This window comes from Cnephaeus nilssonii (genome assembly GCF_951640355.1).
Source record: "Cnephaeus nilssonii genome assembly, chromosome: 9".
NCBI classification, from domain to species: domain Eukaryota; kingdom Metazoa; phylum Chordata; class Mammalia; order Chiroptera; family Vespertilionidae; genus Cnephaeus; species Cnephaeus nilssonii.
Window position 1 is genome coordinate 61548827 of NC_137080.1, and position 13794 is coordinate 61562620.

The window sequence follows — 13794 nt, forward strand, 5'->3', positions numbered from 1 at the left end:
GAAAAAGAAACTAAAATGGCACTTAAGAAATTGCTGATTTTCAGATAAATATTTCCTTACTTCATGAGATATTCCTTCTTAAAAGATCCCTAAAAGCTTGTAAGAAATATTACCTAAAAGTTTAATAGGAGTCATTATAATTTATACTCTACGTATCAACGTTAGGCAGCATTTTTGATGTATTCCTATGGAAGATAAAATTATCAGAACACTCTTAATCCAACCATCTTCACTCTCCCACACCCCAAGTGTTGGTAATTAGGTGAGTATTTTAACATTGTCAAGGTTTGTAAATTTAAAATTGGTTCTGCAACCATAACTCTTCAGCTTCTTGGACAGATTTCCACATTTAAATCGATTTAGGGCTCACTCTCAAGCCTTCTACCACAGCTTGTACATTCCAGAGGCCTCCGTTCTGATTTATCTTTCAGTCAACTGGAATCTATCATCAGATAAGTATTTCAATAGGGCTCACGGGCAGCAAAGCTCCTGAGGGCTTGGCCACTAAAAGGAAACCTATTTCTCTATTCAGAACACTTCTGATATCCAATGTGTAAGGTTGGGTTTGGGGGTTTTTTGGGGGTTTGTTTGTGGGTTGTTTTTTTTTCACATAAACCAATTTTTCAATTATCTAGCCACCAACTGGGTGTCCTACAATTCAGTTATGACACTAACTACCTGGAGCAGGCACAGACCTCACAGGTAAAGAGCTCAGTTCTACAAGACTGTCCCCCACTGCAGACTGGCTCCAAATCACCCAGCTCTGAGAGCCAACGGGGCTCAGCCTTCACAAGTCCCTGGAACCACAGAAAACAAAGAGGGCGTTTCAGATGGTTATTCAAGGACTCCCGTGGCCATGACCCAGGCCCAGCACAGAGGGAGCGGGCAAAAATGCACAGCTCCAGCCCGGCTGGTGCGGCTCAGTGGTTGAGATTTGACCCATGAACCAGGAGGTCACGGTTCTATGCCTGGTCAGGGCACATGCCTGGGTTGCAGGCCCAATCCCCAGTAGGGTGTGTGCAGGGAGCAGCTGATCAATGATTCTCTTTCATCATTGATGTTTCTATCTCTCTCTCCCTCTCCCTTCCTCTCTCTGAAATCAATAAAAAGTTGTTTGTTTTTTTAGTGCACAGCTCCCAGTTTCTCCCTGGAATGGGTTTGACTGCATACTTTCCCAGTTGCTGCCCCAAAATCAGAAATTTAGGAGCTCTGTGTCAGGAACTGGAGCCAAAGACCAAATACTAGGACATGAGGGAGGGTGGGGGTGGGAGGGAGTAGCAGGGATGGGTAGCAAAAATAGGATTACAGTTGCGAATATGGGAAAGTTTATTATTTATTAATTATTGCATTATTTTTCAGGTGAACAACTGTAAACCTACTTTTGCCCCATCCTGTATATATTACCTCAGAGCTACTTACTACCTGTAACTTTCAAATATGTAGGATAACTTGACTTATAGAGTGGCTTACTCTGCCATTTTCGGTGCTGCCCCTCTATTATTCCTTAGAACTGCATTTGAATATAAAATTGTCTCAAAATAAAACATTTCATTTTTTTAAAGTCAAATCATATTAAAGTGTTCTGACAAGTACAGCCTTTGCTATCTCACACCTTCCGCTGTGCAGCCCCACTTACCTAAAGTAGTGCCTTTTGACCCCATTAGCTATTTCTTCTGGTATTTGCTCTTCCCATATTTTTTCAGTAATATGTTTATTTTGCATTATCAGTCTCCTGTATTATTTCACTTTTTATTATTTTAAATAAGGATTTAAGTTTCTTATAATACTATCTCTTCTCAATATGGTGATAACTATTATTAAATCAATAGTCAGTGCCTACATTACATATCACAGTTGACCTATTTGCTCTAACTATGTTTCCTTTCTGTTTTCCCAGAGTTAATGTCTTATTTTCTTTCCTTTTCTTTCATTTACTTAGTTTCTTTGTACTTTTGCCAATTCTTCCCAAATTTTTCATTTCAGTTTTCCAGTATAGTTTTCTACATCAGGTTACTTACCACTTCCAATTTTCAGAGACCTTCTCTTTCTCTCTGGACTAAAAAACTCTTTATGTGTTTTTGGACAGCTGTCACCTGAGACTTCCCTTTGCTATCATCCCTGGAATTTCCTTTCTCCTGAGTTGGAGTCCCAGATGCCTAGATCTCAAGCCTTCTCTCTCTGCGCTTATTCTTTTGCTCTGTGGAGCACACTCTTCAGCAGTTTTGTCAAGTTAAAAATTTGGTACAATTTGGAAGGCTTGGTGATATGCGCATTGCATATACCTGTCTCTTGAGACTAATCTAATTTTAACTAGCTGCCTTTTACACCTGGGTTAACTACCTCCCTAAGATACCCCTTCACCATCTTCCTGGATACTTCCCTGACTTATTTTCAGTATCCCATTTCTTCCTATCTCTTGGTTTACCCTTTTAGGTAAACACATTCCTCTGTCTACGAGTGGGGCCTTTGCTTTTTGATGGGCCCCCTGCCCAGAGCATGACCACAGTAGCCTTCTACTCTATCCCCAACAGCTGGGCTTTTAATCAGCACCCCATAATACACACATATAAAAATACCTCACACCCTCACAGGAACCCCACACACACATACTTGAACAGAATAGCTAAAACGTCAAGTTATTCTGAGACTGTTTCTACTGCAAACCTCATGATGAAATGAATGGCCTTGGTCTTTAGGACTTCCCCGTTGCAGCATAAGAAACTTCATGTCCAGCTGACCTGTGTCACTGCCGTACCTGATTTGTACATAAGAATCTGATGAAGATATAATTACTTAAAATACATTTTAACTAGTGGTAAGATTTAGATGATACTTTTATTTCAAAGGAATTAATGATGGCCGTGGTAGTTTCAATATCAAGCCAAGAAAGAGTAGGAGTCTCTTCAAATCACATTTAAATAGGGCCGCTAGATTCGGCAAAGAAAAATACAACTACCCAGTTAAATTTGAATTTCAGATAAGCAACAATTAATATTTTAGTATGTGCGTTCCAATGGGAATCCTATATTTTATCTAGCAACCCTACATCTAAATAGCCAACTGCTCTTATCAGGAAAATAACTTGGACAGGTTTATTTTGGATGTGAATGATTCATGTTAAGATGCCACAGGGCTAGAAATTCATTTTTATTGGTTCATGACATAATACAGGGAACTATATAATCTGGCTAATGATAGACTGGGTGGTTTAAACAACAAAACTTTACTTGTCACTATTCTGAAGGCTTGGAAGTCCAAGGTCAAGTTGCCAGCTGTTTCCCTGGTGAGGACCCTCTTTCTGAGGGCCTTCTTGCTGTGTCCTCACATGACAGAGAGAAAGGGAGACGGCAGAGAGAGATCATTTCTCTCACGTCTGTTCTTACAAAGGCTCGAATCCCAATAATGAGGGCTCCACCCTCATGTCTCAAATACTGTCACACTGAAGATTAGGGCTTCAACATACGAATTGGGGAGGATACAAACATTCAGTTGATGGCAATGGGTTTGAATAAAAGTACAGTGTGACTGCAGAGAGATCTTGGCTGTCAGAAACATCATTTCTCACAGTTGACTGAATTATGGGTGGACACATCCAAGCACCCTCCCCAGGTTAGAGAAAAGAGGGCGCTTCTCTGAACGCTACGTACAAGTCACCAACGGGCGGGTTTTATTTTAAGAAACTAACAAACCAAATATGATTCCATCTCTCGGAGCTGTTTATCACTTAGAATTTCAGTTAGGGTGGTTGCACTCTAGTAAATTAGCTGGCTGAGAGTCCAAAGATTATATCTGCACCCAGACAGTTCATTCATCATGCTTAACATTTAGATTTCAGTACAGCTTTCCCACACATTTGCCAAAATGCCACTGAAGTAATCACAGAAAGCTCCCTGTTTTGATCTGCCTAATGCCTTAAATATTGTCAGTGGCCCTAGATGTAGGTTTATTGGAATATTTTAATAACCCACCAATCTCTTACCTGATAGTTTCATTTAACCACTTTTCATAAACACTTATTGATTTTAATTTATCACCAAAGTGGGATTAGACTTCAGCAGTTCAATGTGTACTTACCTAAGAAAGCAATGCAAAATGGTGGTAAAAATTATCAAGGTATAATCTTGTAAAAGTGACAAAACCTTTAAATATTATCAAATATTTAGCAAGTTGTATGGTGAATATAAAGTTCAAATTATATGTGTAGCCAACACCTTTACTCTTTCAATATCATTTTGTAAATAGGCAAGTTATTCAGTCAGATTATACAGTTTTGGAAAAGCATAATTTTAATTTTAATTGTTAAAACCACCAAAATAGAATAACTTAGAATACCAAAAAAAAAAAAAAATACAACTGAAAAAAATGTACAGGCTTTCATTATTGGAAGGTAAATAAAATGTCTGGCCCAAAACTGCACAGCTAGGTGACTAGGAATTCCAGGTGGGGATGTGGGATCTAGATATACTCAATGCCATTTGTGGTTTGGCAGCAGCTGGTGACCTAGTCAGCTTTTACCACCTGGTTCCTAGATGTACTGTGTCGGGCTGAGTGTAATTCCAGAAATTCTGAGTAATTGGTCATCTTTTAGTCTCATACATGTAGAAGTTTTGGGCCTGAATAAAATGGTTTCAGGACCCACCTTCTGTCTCCATAGGTTTAGACATAGGGTTGCCTGCCCCTTTCTGTACCAATTTCTTATTTTTTTAAAATATGACATTAAGTGATCAGCGTAAATGTTATTTTTTAAAAGTTAACTTTAACTTTGAATTTTTTTTTCTGTTCTTTGGGGCAATGCTTGGATGTAATGAATTGATCTCAGGAGCTTTCTCCATGGACAGTGCTTCGTCCTCGCCTGCTATGGCCTCTACCTCCCTATCAGAAACGCTACCTTCCTTGGCTGCATCAAGCATCTTCTCTCTGATTGATCAAAGTGCCACAGACCTAATGTCCATTGACCAGACACTAACCATCCCCGCTGATGATTATTCTGCCATCAGCCAGTCAGCTCTGGAGATTTCACATTTGCCTGCATCTTCAGAAGACAGCAGGCTGAGCACAGGCAGCCAAGATATCGCCCGAGGCTTAGAAGAAATGCATCTACCTAACTCTCCCGCCTCCGCTGAGGTGCCAGGATTCAGCGGATATGTTTCCACCCCAGACCATTTCTTGGAGAAGGCCACTCCCGTCCCAGCTTTACAGTACATCACCGCCCGCTCTGTGGCCATCGCCGCCGAGGGCCAGGAGCTGGTGGTGTTCTTCAGTCTGCGTGTGGCTACCATGCCCTTCTCCAACGGCCTGTTCAACAAGAGCTCTCTGGAGTACCAAGCTCTGGAGCAACGATTCACACAGCTGGTGAGTAGGCACTACTGACTCTTCTCTGTGTCTCTTCTTTCTGTTGTTGTTGTTGTTGTTGTTGTTGTTGTTGTTACTTTATACTATCATCACAGGCTGTCTTGAGCAATCACAGGCTGGTTGGAAGAGGCAAGCCTCTGACGTGGCTGTTGCTGAAGGCATTCAGCTAGAGCAGTGGTCGGCAAACTCATTAGTCAACAGAGCCAAGTATCAACAGTACAACGATTGAAATTTCTTTTGAGAGCCCAATTTTTAAAACTTAAACTATATAGGTAGGTACATTGTTATTAACTTAATTAGGATACATGGTATTTTGTGGAAGAGCCACACTCAAGGGGGCCAAAGAGCCGCATGTGGCTCACAAGCCTCGGTTTGCCGACCACTGAGCTAGAATGTTGAGATGGATTTAGATCCAAGAGGCAAGTGAATTCTCTGGTGGACACATGAGCAGACACTGCCACCCAGACTCCTGGGAACAAACTTACACTGAACAACCTTTCCTTATAGCTTTTCCTAATTTAGTTTTCCCAGGAACAATACAGAGCTACTCAAGTTCCGAACTTTAGATTTAAAAGCAGGATGAGCAGACATTACCCACGTTATAATGTCACTGTTTGCCAGCCGTCTGACCACAGGCCTCTAAGCTAGGAAGGTCCAGCACGGAGCAGGCCAAGAGCTCAGGTGTAAACACTCTTTTTTCAGTCCCCCTTAAGTTTTTGTTTTTAACTAAAAAAATGGTTAAATCATCCATGATCCCTAACAAAGAAAATGAGAAGATGAGCATGATGGCATATACCTATGATTATAAAACATGCCCCCCCCCCCCACGCCCCACGCCAAACTCACATTTGTTTTGTTTCTACATGTGGGATAAGAAGTGCATGTATAGTAAGAAATGCTGAGTTTCTGAAAATGACAGAAAAATATTTGTAAGCTTTACATAAGTTAAATTTTTATATAAATTAGAACCACATAAAAACTAATTCTTCAAGTGAACTTTAAAGGAAGACTTTGTGCAATCTAACCCCCCACTACCACCCACAATGAGGCGAGTAGATAATTGGGATAATCTCAGGGAGTGGAATCCCAGTGGTCCTAGCACCAGTGTTTTCCTTGGGGTACATGCTAAGCTGCCATCACGAAGAAATCAACAATATAGTAACTTAAATAAGATACAAGTTCATTTCTCTTTCACTTGGTGGGTGGGACAGCTCCACTCTACACCATCCAGGAGCCCACATTCCTTACATCTTGTAACTCTGTCAGCCCCAAGGGTGCTTCCTCATTCACGCAGTCAAATCTGGGTCACTACAGCCCTTTCCACTTGTGACAAGGGGAAAGAGAGAAAGCCCAGGGCAAGCAATTTCCAAAGCAAGTGATACCAAAGTTGCCCACATCTCTTCCGTTCATATTCCATTGGTGGGAACTAGTCATGTGGCCACACCTTGCTGCAAGGGAGGCTGGGAAATGTAGTCTCTAGCTAGGCAGCTTCTTTTTCATAAAAAAAAGGAGGGTGGATTTTGGAGAAAGGAGCAGCTAATCATTTGCACAGTAGGTGAAGACAGGGAAATCCCCCCAGAGCTAAGACACAAAGAATGAATTCAAAGTAGGCAAAATCATGAGAGCCTAAATTGGAAAAAGAAGTTCCAAGCTCTGTGTAAAATTTCATTTCATTTTATTTTTTATTTTTACAATGACCTTGAGGCAAGGGGAGTGTACAAGAATGGGGATCAGAGTCATAGTCAAAATTCTGGTAAGGCACAGGGACACAATCAAAGCCGGTCGGGGCCGTGCCTGGGAGGTTGCAGCTTGCACCTGTATGCTCCCTGGCCTCATAGGTGCCAGTTCATGGATGAGTGGCTCACTTTCCAGACCTAAACAAGGCAGGCATTGCTGAGTTTCAAACATTTCTGAAAAGAGATCTCAAGGATGGCCGTGGCTCACAAGAGGCAGGTGTGGAAGCCTGAAGCACATTGCCCTGGGGCTTACTTTTATATTATTACAATAAAGTTTGGGAAAGGTTCTTAGGGAACCACTTTCTCCTCTCCCTCACCGTTCAGATAAGGGCACTGAGGTACCACACAGTGCTAAGTGTCTCAGTGAAGGTCACACAGCTGGTTGGGAACAGTTCCAGGGCTGACTGCCAGTTCCCTGCTATTTCCACCGTGCGCATTTGTGTTGACCGTGAAACGTAGCCTGCAAAAACAGACAAGCTGATGTTTAAGCTGTTGTTTGTTTCAATGGGTCATTTCAAGCTGGTTGCTTCCAAATAGATAGCCCATTTACACAGGCGTAGGGCAGTCTGCTCCTGAGCTCAGTTTGGAACGTGTTTTTATTTACATGGATTAAAAAAAAAAAAAGCAAAACTGAACTTGGCATTCCTGCTTTGCTGATAGCATAGGCCTGGGTTTCTCTGTTCTCACAATTCATTCTGAACAAAACCACTGCCCATCCATCTCAATACACAGACAGAAAGGTGGAAATGTGGGACATAATCACTGCAAATAGATCATTAAGTAGTGGTGTTCTGGTCTCCCGTTAAATCCAAACACACAAAAATAAACAAATAAGTGGAAATTTATGCCTCAGATAATGAGAAGTGAGTTTGAACGGAATTAGCAGCAGCTGAGCGATTAGAACACACTTTTGAGTAAGCCATCTTTTATTTTGCAGCTGGTTCCGTATCTACGATCCAATCTTACAGGATCTAAGCAACTTGAAATACTTAACTTCAGAAATGGGAGTGTGATTGTGAATAGCAAAATGAGGTTTGCTAAGTCGGTGCCCTACAACCTCACCAAGGCCGTGCAGCGGGTCTTGGAGGATTTCCGTTCTGCTGCAGCCCAACTACTTGGCATGGAAATAGACAGCTATTCTCTCAGCATTGAACCAGGTAAAGGAATTCAATTCATTAGTAGGTGGGAGTTTGGGGAGTTTGTCTGTTTGTTTGTGTACGCTTGCAACTCGACCTTGAGGTCACAAAAATCAAATTAAAACCACACTTGATAAAATAATCGTTTGGAATCTATGGATCGCCTTATTCGAAAGGTAGAGTCCTAAGACATGCAGGTTAAATTTTTCCTACAATGAAAAAGCAAAGAACAAGTGCACCTCCTGCTTCACAATCTTCACAGAGCTTTAATTTCCCGTCGGAGCAAAACTTTTGCAGAGTTTAAGAGATTTTTAAAAATATAGTCCACAACCAAGCTAACTTACATTCTGCTCAAAGCCCCAAGCACCTTCTCAGGGAACTGCAGCAACCTGGGGGAGCTCTACCTAAGAAAGCTGCCAGTCACAGCTAACTGCGGGAATCACCTCTTCCTAGCACAACTCGGGATGAATCTGAACCAGCATCCTGAGGGCGAACATCATCATTCCACCCAAATTCAAACTTGGAAAAAAGCCACGTCGCCCATCATGAAAGAAAGAAGAAAATAACGTCCCTTCCGGTCTCTGCACCCTAGATGAGCTTCCATCTCAGATCAAAACAGAGTTAGATATGAAGAAAACTCTTAAACGATAGGGGGGCTCAGCCCAAAGCTACACAGTAGAAAGCACACATTGGTTCGGGTAAGAGAGCTAGTATAATTACCATTGTCACCAGCTGTGCCCAAAGTGGGAGCTATTTCCACCATTAGTTTCAAAGTTCTGTTTTCTAAACAACTGCAAAAAATTATTTGTTTGTGTTCTGTTTTGTTTCATTCCCTGGAGTGCAAGGGTCCAAGGCTCCACATCTACTGCCAAAGCAACCTGCCAGTCAGGCTGCAAACGAGGCCTCCTGATAGGCTCTGAATTAGTAAAGTGAATCTTGAAGAGCCTCTCTGGCTTGCTGTGGACTAACAATGAAGGCAGAGAGAAAGGCCTTGGGCAAAATCCAAACAAAAAGGCTCAATTGGGAGACACTTATCTTTCACGGAGCAGAACTTTGTGCAACTTTAAGAAAATTGCCTCCTACCTGGTAAACAGGTTCATTAAAATGACAGAGTGCCCTGAGGCACTAAACCTGGGACTGTTTACCTCTGAACTGGGTGGCGAAGCAAGCCCTCTGGCTCCCCTAAGAAATCAAAGACCTCCTAAAGGCTAGTAAAATACTGCCTCTCCCCCTGGAAACTTCCTCAGAACTAAGAAGGAGCCAGGGGTCCTTGCCAGCTAGGACCAGGAGACCAGTTTCTTCCGTCAATTGAAAACGATAACAGGGGTGTGTATAGGGAGAACTTGGAAAGCATAAGGGAGGTGAGGGCCAGTCGCCCTCTTCCTGACTCCCTCCTGGAGCTCAGTTTACTTAGAGACCCATCCCAACAACATGAGGTGGTACATGTAGGGAGCCAAGTTGCAGCAGGGGAGAATGCGGGTGCTCCTGTGGGGACAGGCTTCTCAAAGTAGGCCCCCTAGTGGTGCCTTAGAAAGGGGCCAGGGATGTGGAAGGAACCCTGGTGATATTGGGAAAAAGCACAGAATGCCATTTTCCTTGGAGGGCTCCTGAATGTGAATCCTGTGTGCTAACAGCAGCACTGAATTTTCACAACTGGAAAATGGAAATAGTAACAGGTGTGAGGATTAACTAAAATAATAGAGTCGTCCCTCCATATCTGCAGGGGGATTGGTTCCAGGACCCCCGAGGATATCAAAATTTAAAGATGCTCAAGTCCCTTATATAAAACTAGGGGCCTAGTGCACGAATTCGTGCACCTTGAAAGGAACTGTGGGCCGTGAGGCTGCGGTAGGCACAGGGGCGGGTCTCGGCCCATCCTCTGTGCCCCCATCCATCCCCTCCCACCACAGCCTCTGGTCCCCTGTCTGCCGCAGCCCCACTCCCGCTGCTGCCGCTCCCACGCACTGATGGCACCGGCTCTGCTTACACCCCCTGAAGGCACGGACCTATTGGGGCTGGTGACAGCAGTGGGTGCAAGTGGGGCCAACACCATCATCGGGTGCGAGTGGCAGCTGCTGCCCTGATCGCTCCTCAGGAGCAGGGGGAGGTGGAGAAGTCCTCAGGGGCGATCAGGGCCAGCAGCCGCCACTTGCACCCACTGATGGCACCAAGCGATCGGGACCAGCACCGGGCACTGGCAGCAGGTGCAAGCAGTGGCTCCAGCACTGGCAGCAGGTGCAAGCGGGGCCGACACTGGCAGTGGGTACAAGCAGCAGCTCTGGCACTGGCAGTGGGTGCAAGTGGAGCCGTCGCCGGCAGTGGGTGTGAGAGGCAGCTGCCGGCCCCAATCTCCCCTCAGGAGCAGGGGGAGGTGGAGAAGCCCTGAGGAGCGATAGGGGCCAGCAGCCGCCACATGCACCCACTGATGGCACCAAGCCTTTTATTATATAGGATGGCTGGCATAGTGTTTGCATATAACCTTGCACATCCTCCCATGTACTTTAAGCCATCCCTGGATTACTTATAATGCCCAATACAATGTAAATGCTATGTAAATAGTTGTTATATTATATTATTTAGGGAATAATGACAAGAATAAAGTCTGTATATGTTTGGTATAGATGCAACCATTGTAGGCAACAACATAACTTTTTTAAAAAATATTTTCTATTCAATGTTGGTTGAATCTGTGAATGCAGAACCCATAGATACAGAGGGGACTGTATTTACAACACTTAACATAACTCTTAACAATTGTAGTTGACTAATATAAGTGTTTAGTTATTGTGGCAACATCATCATTATTAACTTGACTAACAATCTGTGACCTGCATAGGGTACCAGTGAGAACAATAACAAGTACCCTGACAAGGTATTTGTGTGGAGGTTGGAACTGAAATTATTTTCACTGATTTCTTATGAGAATTCATAAGAAATATATAGCTTTCCTCTAAGAAGCCAATGGCAGTAAAAATGAGATGGTGCTAACATCAGCTTGGATCCCTGCTGGAGCCAAATTTATGCTGAACTACCTAATAATGCCCCAGGCTGCCCAGTATACAGTGGGGTAGCGTGCCCAATTTATCTTTTAATAGCAGAACAATAGGGGAAAGCCAGAGTGTGCTGGACAACCTGAGCAATAATTACCTTACTCTATTTTTTACCAGATACTTGGAGAGTGAGAAAATCTAAATTGAAAATTCATAGAATGAATGAATGACTGGGAAAGTTCTGCTGAGAAATGACTGTAGTGAGCCAGCTAGGACATGAGTACTGCCTGAACCAAAGGGCTTGCGGACAGCAGAATTAGAAAATCAAATGTGGATTTTATAAAAGTTAGAAATAAACAACAATGGACTTCATTAACTTCTCTATATAAATGGTAATAGATAAATCCAATATCCAAAAGGGTTCCTATTTAGTGTCATAAGCCACTGTTGCCAACCTGCCCCAAAAGAGTTTCTTCCAATCAACATTTGGACTTGGGGTACAGGATGTAAGGAGCAAGCAGGGAGGGACAGGCACGATTTAGAGTGGGCTTCCTAACTGACAGCTAGGGACCCTCGTTTAGGTGTTTCAGCAAGGGCAAAGGGTAGATTCACCCACTTAGAACCAGCAAGTTCTTGATGATTCAGCCTTGACCATCTTCTACATGGTTAATACATAGCAATAAGCAGTCATCCACCATCATATAACATGTTAATGTACGAAAGTCAGTCCCTGCCCAAAGAATCTTCCAATGTGGCCAAAGAGGGACACCTTAGAACAGGCGTCCTCAAACTACGGCCCGCGGGCCACATGCGGGTGTTTTTGCCGTTTTGTTTTTTTACTTCAAAATAAGATATGTGCAGTGTGCATAGGAATTTGTTCATAGTTTTTTTTAAAACTATAGTCCGGCCCTCCAACAGTCTGAGGGACAGTGAACTGGCCCCCTGTTTAAAAAGTTTGAGGACCCCTGTCTTAGAATGATGCTATGCCTTGTTCACTCAAAAGGACTTTCTAACGAGCACTTTTCTGATAGGCTGCACTTGGTTGCAAATTCCTGTGAGTCTGGGAATCACTCAGTGAGCCCATAATGAAGAAAGCCCTGAGCTTTCCTTTAAATTCCATTCCATTGAGGCCTGGTGCCTGAGCAGAAAGAGAATGCAGTGGTTGAGATTAATACAGAGACTTCTAGTCCCTCTGGGCTGGTGTTCGTGGTTGAGGGCTGAGCTTCCTGCCACAGTCAGGAAGACAATCAGCACTGGTAAAGAAACCATTATTCAATGGTACTTGTTAAAGACTATCTTGATGGGTGTAGGTACCCTGCAATGGGATCTTGGGGTGAGGGAAGGTGAATGGACTCAACTTTGAATACAGCAAGTTGGAATAGGGGGTGGGGCGGTTGGCTAAACTGACCTAAAAGGATTCTGGAGGAAGGCAGGTCAGGGTGATCAGACATCACCTGGAGGATGTGGAGGATGAGGAACCTGATGAGATATTGAGGGTGATCAGATGTGGAGGGTGGGAGAGGGACATTCTAGCTAAACCAATTTATCAGGACTCGCTAAAACTGAGCAATGAAGAGACAAACACGGAAGTCCAAACGTTGAGGCTGAGTGGAAAATTTCAGGGGAGGCTGAGTAGACCTTGATCAAGTAGACAATCTTTGTGAACACCAGAGCTGAAGAGTAGGGGACCAGCCACCCAGGTATCAGTGGCAGCGGTACAAGCTACCATCGGTGGCGGGGGCTGCTGAGGAGAGGACGGTGGCCACCCAAGAATGAGCCATGGTCAGGGACCCACTCAGATACAGACTCATAAACACCCTCCACACTCATTTTCACATTATTCACAGCTCCTCCTCCCTTTTTATAGCCTGTTCCAATCCAGGCAGAGACAGCCCAAAATCCCCAAACACTCACAACCATTGCTTCTGAGCAGAGCTAATTAACTTCTCACTTCTATGAATCTGTATCGCTTATAAAACTTCTTGAACCTGAAATTTAAAATGCCGTTCTAAAATAAACCTGTGAAGTGTTTCTAACATCAGTTCTCCTGCCCAATTTTAGTTTGGGGAAATATGCACAAAATTAGTATTTTGATTATGGAAGAAATGGGTGTCTAGATTTTAAAACAAATTAAGAAAAAATATGCAGATAATTTTCAATAGCTTTTTTCCCCTTTTCTAAAAAAAAAATAAAAAAAAATTCTAGAACATGACAGCTCTTTTGCTCCTAATTTTTCAGCACAACTGAGTGACCCAGATGTTCTCCTTCTGGGGTATATTTGAGCGTAAGCTGTCATGGTGATTGACAATCGAGCTGATTAAAATGTCCTCCAAGTACAACCAACTTATCATGCTGCCTCTCAGGTTCCTGGACCCTGAATGAAGATAATTACTTCTGATTCCCAGAGAACAAGGATTCAAATTCCAGTTTACGCAGCCCCTGACTCTATCCCTGGCGTGGTCTTTTCAGCGCTAAGACTTAGGCTGACACATGGCAGTGCTCATCCCCCAGCAGGTAGTAACAGAGCTCTGAGGGGCACTGATCATCGGAAGCCCAGACAATACCAGAAGGTCATTTTAG

At 43.3% G+C, this 13794-nt stretch overlaps 1 protein-coding gene across 1 annotated transcript in view; it reads left to right on the forward strand.

Moving 5' to 3' along the window:
- IMPG1 (interphotoreceptor matrix proteoglycan 1) overlaps nt 1-13794 on the forward strand; it is a gene marked incomplete at both ends in the record, with an annotated part of 113594 nt that overhangs the window by 84062 nt on the left and 15738 nt on the right. The window contains 2 exons of the mRNA XM_079781617.1: nt 4820-5352; nt 8026-8245. Coding sequence (XP_079637743.1) covers nt 4820-5352; nt 8026-8245 — 753 coding nt within the window. The remainder of the gene's footprint in view (nt 1-4819; nt 5353-8025; nt 8246-13794) is intronic.